Source organism: Haematobia irritans, chromosome 3 (assembly GCF_050003625.1).
Source record: "Haematobia irritans isolate KBUSLIRL chromosome 3, ASM5000362v1, whole genome shotgun sequence".
Lineage (NCBI taxonomy): Eukaryota > Metazoa > Arthropoda > Insecta > Diptera > Muscidae > Haematobia > Haematobia irritans.
The window spans coordinates 44,728,666-44,744,489 of NC_134399.1; the positions used below are offsets into that span (position 1 = coordinate 44,728,666).

Here is a 15,824-nt window from a genome sequence, read left to right on the forward strand (position 1 = left end):
TTCCCAAGCTACGAGGTTTATAGGGATGCCATGTGAGTTTTAGTTGGAAATTTAGTTTTCCGTTTTACAAATCATTGAAATATTAGGCATATTGTATTTGACCTTTATTGTTAATATAGACTTTCAAGCCCGAATTTATCTCAAAGAGAGAGAGAGAGAGAGAGAGAGAGCTGTGTAGATCTATATTCACCTATTTGTTCACTGAGTTGAACTGCAACTCACATGATTTGTCACTACCTTCTTAATCTAGGGTATGGTATGGACCAAGCAAAATATACTTTGCAGATTAAGTTAATTCGCCCATGAGGGATCAGGACGTCTTTATTAACAATATAGGATATCCAGTAAAATATTAAAAAAAAAACATTTTATGCTATTGTAAATATTAAATCATAACCGATTTATATGTTGTTCCGTAGTTGTTTCCAATATACGATGTTGAATAAAATTTTTGGGACCAAGGCCAAAAAAACTCAATGATTAGACATCTTGCCACCGGCTATACCAATATAGTATATTCAATAAAATATTGCATAAATATTAGTTTCTCCTTTTCAATTTCCATAAAAGATAAATCAAACCTGGCTTAAATGCTTTCTTAAAAAGGTATTTCAGGTCCTAAACCGCAATTTGATTAGGAATCCTAAACCGCAATTTGATTAGGAATGTTTAAAAAAGATGACAAAATCTATAGTGATTTTTTGTTTGGTCTTACTTACCAAAACTTGGGCTATTGTTAAATAACTTTTTACAGCTCACTTTGCTGTAATCTTGTTGAGTGTGGCAACTATTGGGAGAATTCAATAGTGATTACAACATAGTAATAAACCAGCCAAATGTTGACAATATCTAGGTGTCCTGCATGGCATCCCTAATGCATATTATTATTATTAGGCTCAATAACGTCTACGATCGGTAATACGAGAAGAAAGCATAAAAAAAAATAATTTAGAAATTTTAAAGTACGGCTAGGGAAAATAATAAACACCATGCACTGCCTTAAAATAGGGGTGTTCTCAATTTAGTTTCAGATTTTTCTCCATTTCTTCGCTCATTCTACTTCTCTTTGTTTTCAACCAGACAACTGTAGTGTACGAATGTGTTTATGTTAAAAAATCGTTTGATAGAAAGTGAAGAACTCCAATTTCAGGTCACTTGAAAATACAGATTCAGATGTAATGATAGGTACCACGAATGTTGAAGGGAAGAATCCAATTTCCTGTTATTGAAGGAAGAAGCCACCTATTGAATAATGGACGAAAGACACAGGATTCATTTGATTACTGAATGTTTATCTTATACTAAAAAGAAGCTACATTTGGTATTTGTTCTACATGTTAAATTGAATTAATAGTTTTGGTTACATTAGTGTCAGAGGAATTCCATTGGACTCCCTATTATTTGTCGGTTGATCGAAAAACACTGGCATTTCGTTTACTTTGCCAATCGCTTATACGCAATACTTTTGAAATGTAAAAAATGGTAAATGTTTCATAACCCTTGGAAGCATATAAATCCGCACGCAGATATTAATTTCATCTTTGTAGTGATGAAGAAATAGGCCAATTTTTATTTGTTCGTATTTGTTTTTAAAATTTTCTTCAGTTAAAAATAAATCAAATTAGAAAACAATGGGTATCTAGATTACTAAACTCTTGCTTTCTCTTAGGTATGTATGTGTGTAGGGTTTCGTACCGAATTGGACACAAAATCTGGACAGCCTTTTACTCAGAAATATCTAGGCGCGATAAAATATTTTTTACTTTAAAATTCTGTTTTGGAGACTAATGAAAAATATTCGGAGATTATTGTTCATGTATCCTGAGAACAATCCATGGTTCTTATATTAATCTCCCACCCGGGAGCCACCGTGGTGCAATGATTAGCATGCCCGCCTTGCATACACAAGGTCGTGGGTTCGATTCCTGCTTCGACCGAACACCAAAAAGTTTTTCAGCGGTGGATTATCCCACCTCAGTAATGCTGGTGACATTTCTGAGGGTTTCAAAGCTTCTCTAAGTGGTTTCACTGCAATGTGGAACGCCGTTCGGACTCGGCTATAAAAGGATGTCCCTTGTCAGTGAGCTTAACATGGAATCGGGCAGCACTCAGTTATAAGAGAGAAGTTCACCAATGTGGTATCACAATGGACTGAATAGTCTAAGTGAGCCTGATACATCGGGCTGCCACCTAACCTAACCTATATTAATCTCAATAATAAGGTCCTCCATGTGGCATTATTGTATAAGAAATTTTCACAATCCTGTACTACTCAGGATAAATGTTTTGATATTTTTGACAGACTCTTTGGTTGAAATCATGAATCTTGGCATAATTTTCAATATTTTCAAAATCCTACGGCAGATAAATTTTGTTAATATTAATCGAAATGCATAAAAAGAGATTGCATAAAATTTTGCTAAATTTATCATAAGTTTTAATATTAAATGTAATGCAATTTTTTTCGACTGAATGAACATTTTCTTCATCTATTTGGCAGTTTATTATGGACAACAAAAATTATTAATATTCATTTTAGACCGACAAAATTTTCTTGGTATTATTAAAACGGTTCCTTTTAGCCCCAATAAAGCTCGTTGTGGACGGATGCCATAAACAAAGAAATATCGTTCAAAGTATATTTTTGTGAGCAGTAACGAATATTTAGCATACATTTCAGTTGAGGCAATTATAGCAGAGAAATAGTTAATATATCGAAGGTAGAAATTTGAGAAGTTACAAAATACAAGACACCTAGGTAATAGTTCTACAAACAATGAGGACTTACTTCAGAACCCTTGCCTTGGTCTACAGCTTTAGAATTTTTTTATATATAATTTTTTATCTTCTATTCCGCAATTAACCTCATCCATTTATATGGCCATGAAGGTCATACTTCATGGGCATTTAGTTCATTGCGTGGAAATTTGAATTTCCGCCAATTTCGTATCGAAAATTGCAAGAACGCTCCGCTAGTAAAACGTCATAGCAAAATATTGTACTGATTTTGTGATTTGACTCAGATGTTCATTATGCATGGTTCACTGGAGCATCAAACGAAAGAGTTATCTCTCTACTTCATAAGATCTTCGAAGTCTGTAGGCCTTTGTTTATTCATACAGGACTGTTGCGTATCGAACTAATAATGAGTGAGTGTGACAATGCCCCTAAGGAAACTGCGCATTAGATTTGTTCCTTAGCAGGAGCATCCCAATATGCTACACTTGGTTTTCCTATTTGATTTTTGAGCTGGCTCCCAGCATCACCAGGGCCGGCCAAAGATATTGTAAGCATCATAGGAGAACTCAACACGGCCAATCCATACGGAGGAATTGTCAATTTCAACCCCATTTATGTTGGTCTGTCTATAATAAAATCACTCGCACACTAACGTACAACCACTCATTCACACACACACAAATCTCCACGAATGCTTGGCAGCCCAGAGATCGACATTCGGTGGTGGTAGTAGTGCATAGTTGAAAGTTGAATAAGGGAAACAACTGGCCATCCATTAGAAAGTGTATGTGGCTGAATGGGTACTGAGTTGGTATTGGTGAGGACTCACATTTTTTTTATTCGTTCTTCGAGCTATCATACACAAGTCCATACATACGTTAGGGTCAGCCACTCCATGCGTGTGAGTCTCAGTCACCGTCGAAAATAGTTTACAGGACCGTCAAGGCATCGTGCAAGAAATTCTAACGTCAGTCCACGTGAAGTCTTTGTGGGGTGAACACACTCGACACTCGGCAAAGAACAACACTACCTATCGATAATAAATAGTTCCTAATCAAAAGAGATAGAAAAAAAAAAAACAGAGTAACGAAAACTACCAAACCAAAACAAAATAGTGATAGCAAAATATCTCGATGAATCAAAACAAACCAAATAAGTGACAGAATTACCAATCATAAACAAAAACTATTTTTTATAATTAGCCCTTGGATAACAAACGCTCGAGTAAACATTTTGTGATTCATGGTGAAAATAGTGCCCGGAACAATTATTTAATTAATTGACCAATTTTTTGTTGTTATTGTTATTTTATTCCACAAAACTACTGTGGAGAATTTATGAAAAATGTACACGAAAATGTTGTCAATAAGTGAGGATCAAGGATTTCGTTCACTGAGCCGTAAGTTTACCCACATTAAGATTTCAGAGTACATCCATATAAATCGCAACAACTGGTGATTAATAATAAAAAACTAGAAATTGATACCCAAACTTTTTATAAGTTGGATAGCTGTCATTACCGATATTGTCTACTCCCAAAGGCTGAACTAAAATCCCCGATTCCAGAAAAAGTTTTTTTTTGTTTCTGGAGTAGATTTTAATCATTTTTACAATTTCCTAAAAATATTAAAATTTATCAGTAACAGAACTTATTAGAAATGTAAGCCGAAATTATATGGAGGTGTAATGAATAATGGAACATCTGATAGTGAGATATATTGTACAATCTATCCGTATTTTATTCGAAGCTCATTTGAATTGGATAAATGCCTACCGGCGACAGAAAAAAATTATTATAGATAATACACATTGTTACATTTCTTATTATTTGTAGACATTTCCAAAATGGTGTCACACGTTGTACGTCACACTAAATAGACTCTGTTATGAGACAGAGTGGATGACATTGAATGTGAAAAAATACACCAGTCATAATACATTAATGAGTAGAATGTCGCCGTAAATGAAGATAATTTAAAATTTTCCAAAATAATTTAATGCAATAGCCTAGTTATGTTGCGTAATAGCAATTTGCCAAAATATATATGACAACTCGGATTTAGAAATTTTTATTTCGTTAACTGTAACAGTCATCCTCCCGAGTTTAGTCTCACTTTCCAAGTGTAGCCAGTCATTTGTTTTTTTGCTTTTTTCTGATTCGATATCTGCTTGTTTGCCTGGTGACCACCCGAACACAATTCAGAGCATAGGAATATCTGAAGTCAGCGCGACGGATTCTTATCAGGTAAATAGTAGACTCTTCATTGTCCCTTGTGTAACAGCCGCCACATCGACCCGTTTGCAACGCACCACCAAGTCTTTCGTTTATTTGCATAAGACTTGTTTAGCCGCATGCGGGTGGTGTTATCTGTGCCATTTGGATGGACGGACCGCTTTAAACGAAATTACCAACATTCAGTACAAAGGTGTTTAACCCAAATATCCATATGTGCTGGAGGGACATGGGGGACACCATTACCTTGTGGATGTACATAGGTGTGCACCCCATCGAAACACAACACCCAACCTGATAAGAACTATCTCTAGTAGAACAGCTCCATACTTTTGCACTTTTCAGCGGCAGAGGTAATGAGCGGGGGTTGAGTGGGGGCGGGTAAACCAAATGACATTTCGAAGCGGAACCAGGCTTATCATTATCATGCGTAGTTGCTACAGTTCATGGGTTGGAACGATATGCCCCTCCAACGAAGGAGGCCTACCCAACATTTATTATAATGAAATACAAATTAAGTCAATTCTCACAACTGTCCACAGATAATTCTTCACTCACATACACACACACACATTCACATATATTCATTTGGATTACTATGTGTATAACTCAGTAGTTTCGTAAAGACGTAAGGGGTATACTATTACTTTCAGATGATAATACCTCCATCATTCACATTTACCTTCCATTGATGATATAGGGGGTATAGAGTATTTGGGAAGTATGAAAGCCCATCTATTGACACCCCTACCAATACTCTCTCTTCTCCATAGTGGACTTTTTGGTAAAAAAAAAAAAAATACCGACATGACTCCTCATGGTCATAATGACTCTCTTCATTTCATCAGACAAAAATGCACGAGCGGCTGAAATGTGGCCCGCTTCGACAAATATTTGCACAGTCGTTTTTATTTCATTTCGTTGTTCATTTGAGCAATACAAGTGAAGCTAAAGACCGCCGTGGTCCGTCCGTCCGCCTGTATGTTTTTTTTGGTTTTTTTAGATAAACTTAATAATATTATTTTATTTCACATATTGTTGGCTTGTACCACAATGTATTGTTGTTGGATTTTTTAAGACAATAAAAAATACGTTTATTTGTTGGTATGGGATCTCTGGCCAAATAATAAATGAAACAAATCGCTATGAGTGTCTGTGTGGGGAGTGTATTGTATTCACACACATGCATGTTTACTCACACAAAGTCCCAGCGATTTATGGATACTTCACGTGTCGAGTATGTTTTGACCTGGCTAAAATCAACATACACACACAGCCACATTCATCACAACCATCAAAACGATTGACGTAGTCATGTACGTGGAGTAATTAGCCGTGGTCCAATTTGTAGAACAACCAAACACTCGATATGACAATAAGTCATACAGTCATACAGTCAGTCCATAGAGCTAACGTCTGAAATGAACTGAATTGATATCTTCTTGGCAACTAATTTCATTTGCTACACTCGTGCGATGAAACTATGATAGTGGGAAGGACTCTGCACGAAGCCAGTATTTCCCAATAAGTGTTTCGATGCATAATTTACGAAGTGCCAATTGTACGACAGGACACTCACCATAAGGAGGACGACTACCCTCAGTGTATTGACTACAGCTATGCCAAATACCATTAATATGTTAATACTGTCATAGTTTCCATCCATGGCAAATTATCAGGCATCGGCATTAATAAAAATAGAGCCGATAAGAATTATTTGCATGTGCTTGTGTTAAATTCAGATTCTGGGATTAATGTTGCAGGCCATAAGGCCATATTTATAGCAGACCACAAATATGAATTTTTCCTATTTCAATCATAAATCGCTGCCACCGTACCAGATGACAACTCACTTCACAAATGAATGAAGCCTTTGGGAGGTAGTTGTATTATTCCATGACTCAATAACTAGCGTGTATTGAGCAGCAAGTCCGCCAGGCAAACAACACAATGGCCAAATCTCTGTAATCGTTGCTAATATCACGCATTAGAAGTGCCGTAACAAATGTTCCATTCATTCAACACAGCTAACACAAAGGTCGTATTGGTTTTTGGCACAGATGAAAGGGTTGATAGGAATCAATACCGATTCTATTGTATTGAACACCACTCCACTCCGTAGAGAATAGAAGGGGGTATGGAGGTATAAGTGTTTCATGCAACCGCCAACGACACCAAAAGGGCTAAGTGGCCAGCTGACATTTGACATTTACTGAAAGTCGTCAAACATCAGCTGTGGTTGGCACATTTATTGCGGCTCCCTCGTCACCGTCATAGGATATTTTGAATTTCACTGCAGCTAATATTACCGTATGTTGCACTCTCTTATTTCGTTCGTAGGCGTTGACAGGTTTTATTCTGATCCTTCTTTCTACCTGTAATACAAACTCACCAGCCAATCATGAGACATTCCTTTTTTATTGCCTTTATTCAATTTACCTGTGGCTTTGTGGGATGGCTTATAGCTGTCCATTGGTCAGTGTACGCATACAAAAGTCCTCTTCAGGGTGTATTGGCATTAGGGTGCCTCTCTTTGTTTCAAGCATATGAAGTTAATTTGTTATATCCCAATTGACTCTGAGTCCATCCTCTGGCAATTTAACACCCAATCAATAAAACAAACACCACAAAAACGGAACTACGGGTGTATTTAACGATGATTTTCCTAGTTTTTTATAGAAAAACAAAACACAAAACAATAATCACCGAAAACATCACGATAATAAACCTTAACTAATGATAACACAATCCCCCGAAACATATCATCATTGAATGGGTCTGGCTCATCCCAGTCAATCAGGAATTAATAAGTCAACTATGTTTTTTGTGTGTGATGTGGTTGCCTTCGCATCTTTTCACCCCCAGGACATGGCAATTTACGCCAACACACTAATAAAAAATTAACAATAACAGGGACTATTGACAGGACGAGGGCGCTCAGCCCTGGGCTATCAAATTAAATGTCCGTTCGTCCGTATGTCCGTTTTTTGTTGGCCTCTCTATGCGGTTTTTTATTCGACCGTTTATCTTTTCTATCATGTTTTTTGTTTTGTTATGAAGTATCAATGTCCATAATTCAGTGTTTGTTGGTGTCATACAGCACCTAATTGACAACTGGATTATTGCTATGCTTCTTTAATGTGATTATCCTTGTCCCTTTATTTGTCTGGGGACTATGGGTAGTTTTTTTATGATGTCGCCTCAACGACATGCTGCCCTCGGTTATGGGGCCAATCATGGACACATGATGGCAAACTTTTACATATGTCGAGATGATCCCCATGCTAGCCAATTTCTCATTTTTTTTTGCTTCCAATGTGGACACAAGTTCTAAACCTAAAGTCAAACAAAGCCCGCAGAGCTAAAGACCACAAGTTCCGACCAAATTGTACTTTTAGAGTTATTTGGTGTTAGCACATACAACAAACCAACCCACACATGCCCCGAAGTGCGAAACGATGAAGGAAAAAAGGACACCATCGATAAAGAAAAACATTAGCCCGCCAACAACCCCTCGCCATAACAAGCCTACAAGGCCAGGACATATTTGCAATGGTCATGAGATGTAGATGAGAATAGGGAAAAGGGACGAGACGTTCTTAGCATAACACCAGATACCATAGAATTGGGTAAATTGTCCATTAATAAACATTGATTGGAATTTATAAGTTTGGCCAATATTTATTTGGTGGAATGGCAACAAACACCTTCCATATATGGAAGGCACAATAGATGGGGGATGCATGAATTTGCGGCTGGTGTGAGTGTTTTTGGCAATATTATATGAATAAATTGTCCCGAGGATAAATTGCTTTGGATTTAATGGGCTGGGCAGAGGATTACAATGGGTTGCAGATGGAATGGAACTACTTAAGGCTTTTGTACTAGTTTGCATCTCATTACCAGTGGAAAAAATCAATACGAGTATGTGGTCTTTGTGGGGAATTAATTACTAGCACGCATCTTTAGAATTTATTGGGAGACATTAATAGAGACCGAATGAATCCTCCATATAGGAATGTGAGTGTGTATGTGTATTTAAGGATAAAGCGTAAATGTTAAGCTATAAATTGAGTTTAACCATAAAGCCCGCCAGTGTTGTGGCGTGAGACTGAAAGACGCCCATAGCAATGCTTTCAACGGCCACAGGAACCGAGAAACCATATTCCAAATATTCATATGTGGTGCTTATGCCAGTTTTATGTGGATATTTTGTTCATTGTTGGTAATTGCCAATTGGCAATTCGGAGGTCAGGCTGGTAGCGTATTAAGATAAAATTTATTGAATAATTTATCGTTTTGGTACTTGCTCATATCCATCTATATCCCTTTGGTTTGTGTCTACGAATGAAATTGACTAACGGCGTCTTGTATTTTTTACTTTCTTTTAATTTCTTGGCTAGATTCAGACTCCACCGAAGGTGATGCCACAGCTCAGGATATACTCACATGTGGTGCCTGCCAAAAGGCTTTTGCTCTCTCCGATATAGTGAAATTTATCCAACACAAGGTTTTGCAATGCAATAAAGAGAACTATGGTCATTGCTCAAATCAGGGTAAGTACATCACGGCATAACGCCCCCTCTCAACAATTTATATCGGGTGTTTATGGATTTTTGTTCATATATATTCTTGTAGGTCCTTCAAATGACAGAGTTGAACCCGAAGATGGCAGGCCACTGGGTGTAGTCAATAGAAGACCTTCCGTTTCTGCCCCAATAGGCACTCGCAAACCATCAGGAGGCTCCCGAATCCATACACCACCACCAAGTCCAGCGGACATGTTAGCCGATGGAGCTTCGAGTACACCAAAAAGACTTGTAGATGGTAAGTTCCACTTAACGTGGCTTGCTCCACTCAACACGAAACACTTGACTAATGCCCCCTTATGGTATTCTTATTCTAAATCAGAAAATGACAATACTACTCCCAAGGAAGGTAATGAGGAGGAAGAGGAAATTAAAACCTCATCGACAGCTGAAGAACTACCAACAATAACCGCTACAATCAAGCAGGAACTTGATCGCGATGATAATGAAAGTGAAACCATTGGATGTAACAATGACAACGAAACTGATGATGACTGCCAACCGAAGACTAAACGACCCAAAATAGAGTTTGTCGATGCCGAGTCCAATACACTGCAAACAGGTAAGCATTGCTCATTTCATTTATCTTGCCATAGAACTACATACACTATAGTCGCACAGAGGGATGGGGATCGTAATGCAAATACCTTTAATTTAATTAAAATTTTCCAATGACCATGGTGGGCGAACTGTTTAGCTGACTGCTGACAACCCCTGAGGCCAATAGAAACTCATAAGGATTTTGTGTCATATTCGTTTTCTTTTTTGTTTTGAGAAACCATCGCATTTTGACCAAAAAGCATATTTACTTTGATAAAAAAGTGCACAAGACCACCAGATATCAAAAACCCCACACTCATAGTCCGTGCATTCATCCATCCATCACCAAACATCAAAGTAAACACGGAATAATGCCTCTTCGTAATCGTTGCTGTCACAATGAACAAAAGGTACAGATAAGCTGTCATCATCAGCATACATGCATGCCTATGACTCCCAGGCCATATGTCCGTCTGTCCATTTAGTCCAGTTCACAATGTATTTGGAGTATTCGCAATTAAGAGCAAGAAGCAACAACAAAGCTGAATTCTTGACATTGAAAACATTTCCGGTCTTCAAATATTCAACCCCTTTCCCGGGTTGCCTTATATGAAATTCCCTTACACAAGCTAGTGACCATAAGTGTGTGTACCTTAGTACTCACCTAGCTTTTTGCGGATGGATGCTGGCTGCGAACAACCAAAGCTGAAAGGTCACTAGGATAATATTTTGACAAGGAACGTATTGACCTCTGACACTTTACACACACCTTTCTGCAGCTGGCCATCGGCAATGGATGAATACACGACATACGACATTACACACATGACACAAAGTCAAATGAAAATCCATTAGAGATGACTGGTCAAACAACTACAGCGGATGGTCAAGAGGTCAGTCTGCGATATTAAGTGCTTTCGTCTTAGAGCCGGAAGTGTGTGTACGCTTAACTTGTGCCGGCGTGCGTCTCTGTGGTGAACACACTTCCAAATTCTGAAATATTCCACACTATTTAACTGTCTGCTGCTAGCAGGCAAACAACGGAAGAGTTGCGTGAACTATTACGTCAGATAATGAAAACTAAATTGCGCAAAAATGATTCGTCATGAACGACACTACTATTGTCGGGACAAAGGATTTAATGGCAGCACAGCGGTGGCGCAGAAGAGACACTGGACGAAGATGAATACAACATGAAACTTACTCATATATGTATAAGAAACAATAAAGGACTTGTGTGTTGTAAAGGACATAAAGGATTACACACACACACACACGCAAAATTTGAATTCTAAAGGGGGTCCTATTGTTCTGAGTCTGATTGTCATTACATTCTTGCTTGGTTGACCTTCAATTGAAGACACTTAAATGCTGCTGGCCTGACAGTTTTAAGGAATCACATACCATACCGTGACTCCTTAAGAAGGACCCAGTAAGATCTATATTGTGGAGTCTTAATCAGTTCTGACTTGGTTGTCGACCAGCCAGCCTAGCATTCCATTCATTATTCAACTTCTTCCAGCTGAATCACTTTCAGTTTTGATAAGCACAGCGGCCGACCGATATATGTGACTTCTTTTGACCGCAGAAAGTCCTTTGTAAGCCCACTCATTGTACGATGTGTGGGTGTGTGTGTGTGTGACATCCTTTGTGAAGTTTTTGCTTAGGGTTATTCGCATTTTTTTACATGACCATGTAGTCGTCGTTGTTGTTCTAGTCAAGTTTATGTTTGTTTCTTCACGCTTGCCCGGTAATAAATTCATGCCTCCCCCCTCCCATATACTTCCCCACTGTCTCGTATTCTAAAGAATTCATAATGTCATCCTCCTCTATGCATATATGTAGGTTTTGTTGTTGTCCTCAAGTTAAACAATGACAATTCCAGCGTAATTACAATTCCATGTCAAGTAGCCAGGAAAACTGACAATTGTCATTGTCCTCGCTGAGTTGTGAACCGCTTTAATGTGGCCATGAAGATCAGATCGCATAAATGAATTGTGGTTTCAATAGTAATTATGTTTATTATCCAGTCCGTCCTTCCACACAGTATCTCCAACAGTGGCATTACACAGTTTCACTCCACCTCACTGTGATTGTAATCCGCAAAATGTCATGTTCGTTCTATTGAAAACTGACAAAGTGAGTGAAGAAAAAAAAACGAAAATCCGAAAATCGGATCTGATGAACATATGCGCTCATACATGGCCATAAGTATAAATATAATCAAAAAGGGTTTTACCCGATTGTCAAGTGACAGGTGTGGATTGCTGGGCGAGGGGGAGGGGTGAAATTTTACACGTATATATACTTTCAAATCCTAGTGATTGTAAAAGCATAGGAGGGCAGACGTAACTAGTCAGCCAGGTAGGTAAAAGGATGATGAGTTCATGGAATAGCCAACCATTCACACCACATACAATTTGCAGTGGGAGTGATTGGAGTGAACGGAGTATCGGCTTAAGCAGTATCAAGAGGGACATTTGGAAGGATAATAGCCATCCATTCATTCATCCATCCAAACATACATTGATTATGCAAGTTCACGTATTCACCTCGTTTTCATCTTGCCCTTATTTTTCCCATAGACGTTTCTGCTCCTTGTTCTTGGTCTTTGTGTTGTTGTTTTTTAAGCTATTGATGGCCAACATTATTGGTAAGGGAGAGCGGCTTACCCACACATCCTTTGGAATAAATGTGTGCCACATATACAAACACACTCACACTATGTGAAGTTTTCTTAAAAAATAGATAGACTGAGAATACTTTGCTCCTGAGATGGATAGAAAGCTGCTGGCGAATAAACCAAAAAGAAAGATGCGAGACGAGGCAATGTGAAATGAACACAGACGTTATTATCACATCATGAACTGAAGGGTTTTGACAACATATCAGCGGGCGGCCAATTGTTTTGTTTATGGCTTTCTTGTCAAATGCGGTCACTTATCCCCCTGTGAGACGCATAACCAGAATGGGGGTGGGGTGTACTGCTCTGGCCGCTCGCTGTTATCTTGGCTTTAGTGGACGAACCACTAACTAACGTCAAAGGGTTGCCTTGCCTGCATGTATGTTAACGTCTTTTTTTTGTGGTGCTGCCAAAACCAGCCAAGGGATGGAGTTTATTTGTCTTTTGCCTGTGGAAACATTGTTTTGGCAAATAATGGCAAATCTGCATATGCCTCCGAACGGACGGAAGGAAGCAAATACTCTCGCTGGGACCAGGCTCCTGCAGCGAGCTCCAAAAAATGCTTTTTCTTGTCTGTATTTTACGCACGCTGCCATCCTTCTTCTTAGTGCATCAGACCGTAAGTCTCTTCCCTTCTGAGTAGTCAGTCATGTCGTCGCCCATAGATTACTGCTGTATCCACACTTGCGATTAGACAATGTAGCAAAACATATGGACAACTAATGCCACAAGCACGCTCGACTCGTGCTAGGCTTGCGCCAAATTGCGACCCAAGCGACTCAATGATCTTGTCTCTATCGACTCGTCTATTAAGTTTTTTTTTGGGAATTTAGTTTCGCTTTCCTTAGAAAATTTAAATAAAATTAAAAGTGAAAAAATGTAGAGTGGCATACGCGGTTTAACTCTTTCACTGATCCCTTTCAACCACCATTGTAGAATGAGACATGCATCTCAACTCAACTCATCCATCCATCCATTCACACTTCCGCCATCAGTTCCTCAGGTAGGCAGCACACAAAGGACATTTTTATCATTTGCCCGTGCTTTATTCGTAGTATGGCAATTGTTTGTTTTTAGGATTCTTTACAATTCACCATCATTTGCATTTCGGCTACTTATAATTTACGAAAATACCTCAATATTATACCGATCTAACGATCATTGGTGGAGCGACAATGCATCCTTCTATGAGGTAACAATAAAACATGAAAAAAAAAACGATTCATAGAATAATGCATCCGAATACCTTGTACGTGTCCGGGATTCATGTTTAGGTCATTTGATATACATATGCTGGCTTCCACATGGTTGTTCTTATGCAGGATATCTTCCACTATAAACACAGTTGTATCTCCTAGCAGCTGCTTACGTGAAACTTTAAAGTCTATGGTGTTTTGTGTGACTAACATGGACAATCAACCACGTCCATATTCCTTAAGGTGGAAATTGCGTCGATATACATCCCCCTTTTTGGCGGTATTTAAAAAAAAAACGAAACCAAGTCCCTCAGTGGTAGTGGTGGTGGCTCTTGTTTTTGGTCTTGTGTGAAAGCGATGATTTGTCCTACGTGCGTTATTTAACATTGGTTATCTATGGTTGTAAAATGTTTCAGTTTCGCAAGGATTTTTTTAAATTGCGATTTTTTTACTCTTAATCGAATGGAAAATTTTGCAATTTTTCATTTCGAGCAACATATGGTTAGGCCATCAAATTAGAGACGTAAACACAAATGCCTACTCAGAATTATTACTCCGAACTGTCTGTCGCAGTAGTAGAGCTCTGAGGAACCCATAGATGTTTTTTTCGTCTGCCTCACATGGCCATTCACACCACAGGACCGACCAAAACACCATCCCAAATAACCACATATGGGTGGAGGGGAAAGAAGAAGGGATGTACTGTTGTTGTTGTTGATTATTTAAAATGTTTTTTTATAGGCATTCGTTACGCTCAAGCAATTTTGGTTAGCTTTGGCATCCAATGGCGGTCATTTGTATGCGCAACAACGGCCACAATCTTTTTCTTGGAGTTGGATGTTGTTGTTGGATTTTCTGTGTCATTTTTTGGTGTTTTCGGTTATTTGCTATCATCACTCCTCCATTGATGAGAGTCCCATGGTAGGAAATAGATAGGCCTGTCTGATCGGTCTGTCCATCGGGAATAAATGTAGTGGCGGCAACCGCCTCGTGTTTTTGTCACATTTGGTTGATTTTGCCACTGTTCTCCTCTTCTTGATGGGCTTAGTGGCGCGTTGGGTGAAAACGGAAATGCGCCATGTAATGCTGCTCAAAAACCACGACACTGTAGGCTGAAGTCAGCTCTACCAACCCATCTATTTGCGCAATAATTGTCTTGCGATATGATAAAGACCATGCTTTGCTCAGTCTAGATCACAGAAATCGAGGTGTGTTGCGTGACGTCTATTTTGGCAAAGACGTCTTCTACCTCGCCGATAGCGTCTCTTACGTATGAATCTACATTGGGTGCATGCATCAATAACAACAACGTCGTCAATGACGACGACAACAACGACGAAGGCGAGTGCGCGAACGTCGACAACAATGAGTGAACTATGAAGGCGACTCCAAAATGCTATTGAGAATCTTTACGGCCCACACACAGAAGATGTGTATACAGTCCGCACCTAAGATTCATTCATAATGAATGCATCTTAGTACAACATAAGATCACCAAACAACAACAACAACAACTACTACTAAGACAAAAGTTGGACAGACGAATAAAACGACGACCGATAACAATTGAAAGAGCAAAGAGTACTAGTGCACTACTGCATCGATACATGGGCATGATTGTGATTTGGCAAGCAGTCTGTGATTCGCATCTTCATGGTTAGAGGTGCGCTTCAAGGTGTATGTCTGCCTGTGTGTGTGTGTGTGAGTTTGTATGCGTATATGTATGCATAGCACAACATTGCGTTTTCGCACACTATTAATTATATTAATGAAAGCTCGAGAGTGCTTAATTTTGGGATAGGTTCAACGAGTCACATTTGCATAAAACAATGAAGATACAATTG

At 38.7% G+C, this 15,824-nt stretch overlaps 1 protein-coding gene across 2 annotated transcripts in view; it reads left to right on the top strand.

Moving 5' to 3' along the window:
- Window positions 1–15,824, top strand: part of Cph (BCL11 transcription factor chronophage) — a 79,234-nt gene that overhangs the window by 58,635 nt on the left and 4,775 nt on the right. The window contains exons 2-4 of one of the 2 annotated variants that reach the window (XM_075299589.1): window positions 9,376–9,528; window positions 9,611–9,799; window positions 9,884–10,123. In XM_075299589.1, the coding sequence (XP_075155704.1) occupies window positions 9,376–9,528; window positions 9,611–9,799; window positions 9,884–10,123 (582 nt within the window). The remainder of the gene's footprint in view (window positions 1–9,375; window positions 9,529–9,610; window positions 9,800–9,883; window positions 10,124–15,824) is intronic. The other variant, XM_075299590.1, reaches the window with a different exon arrangement.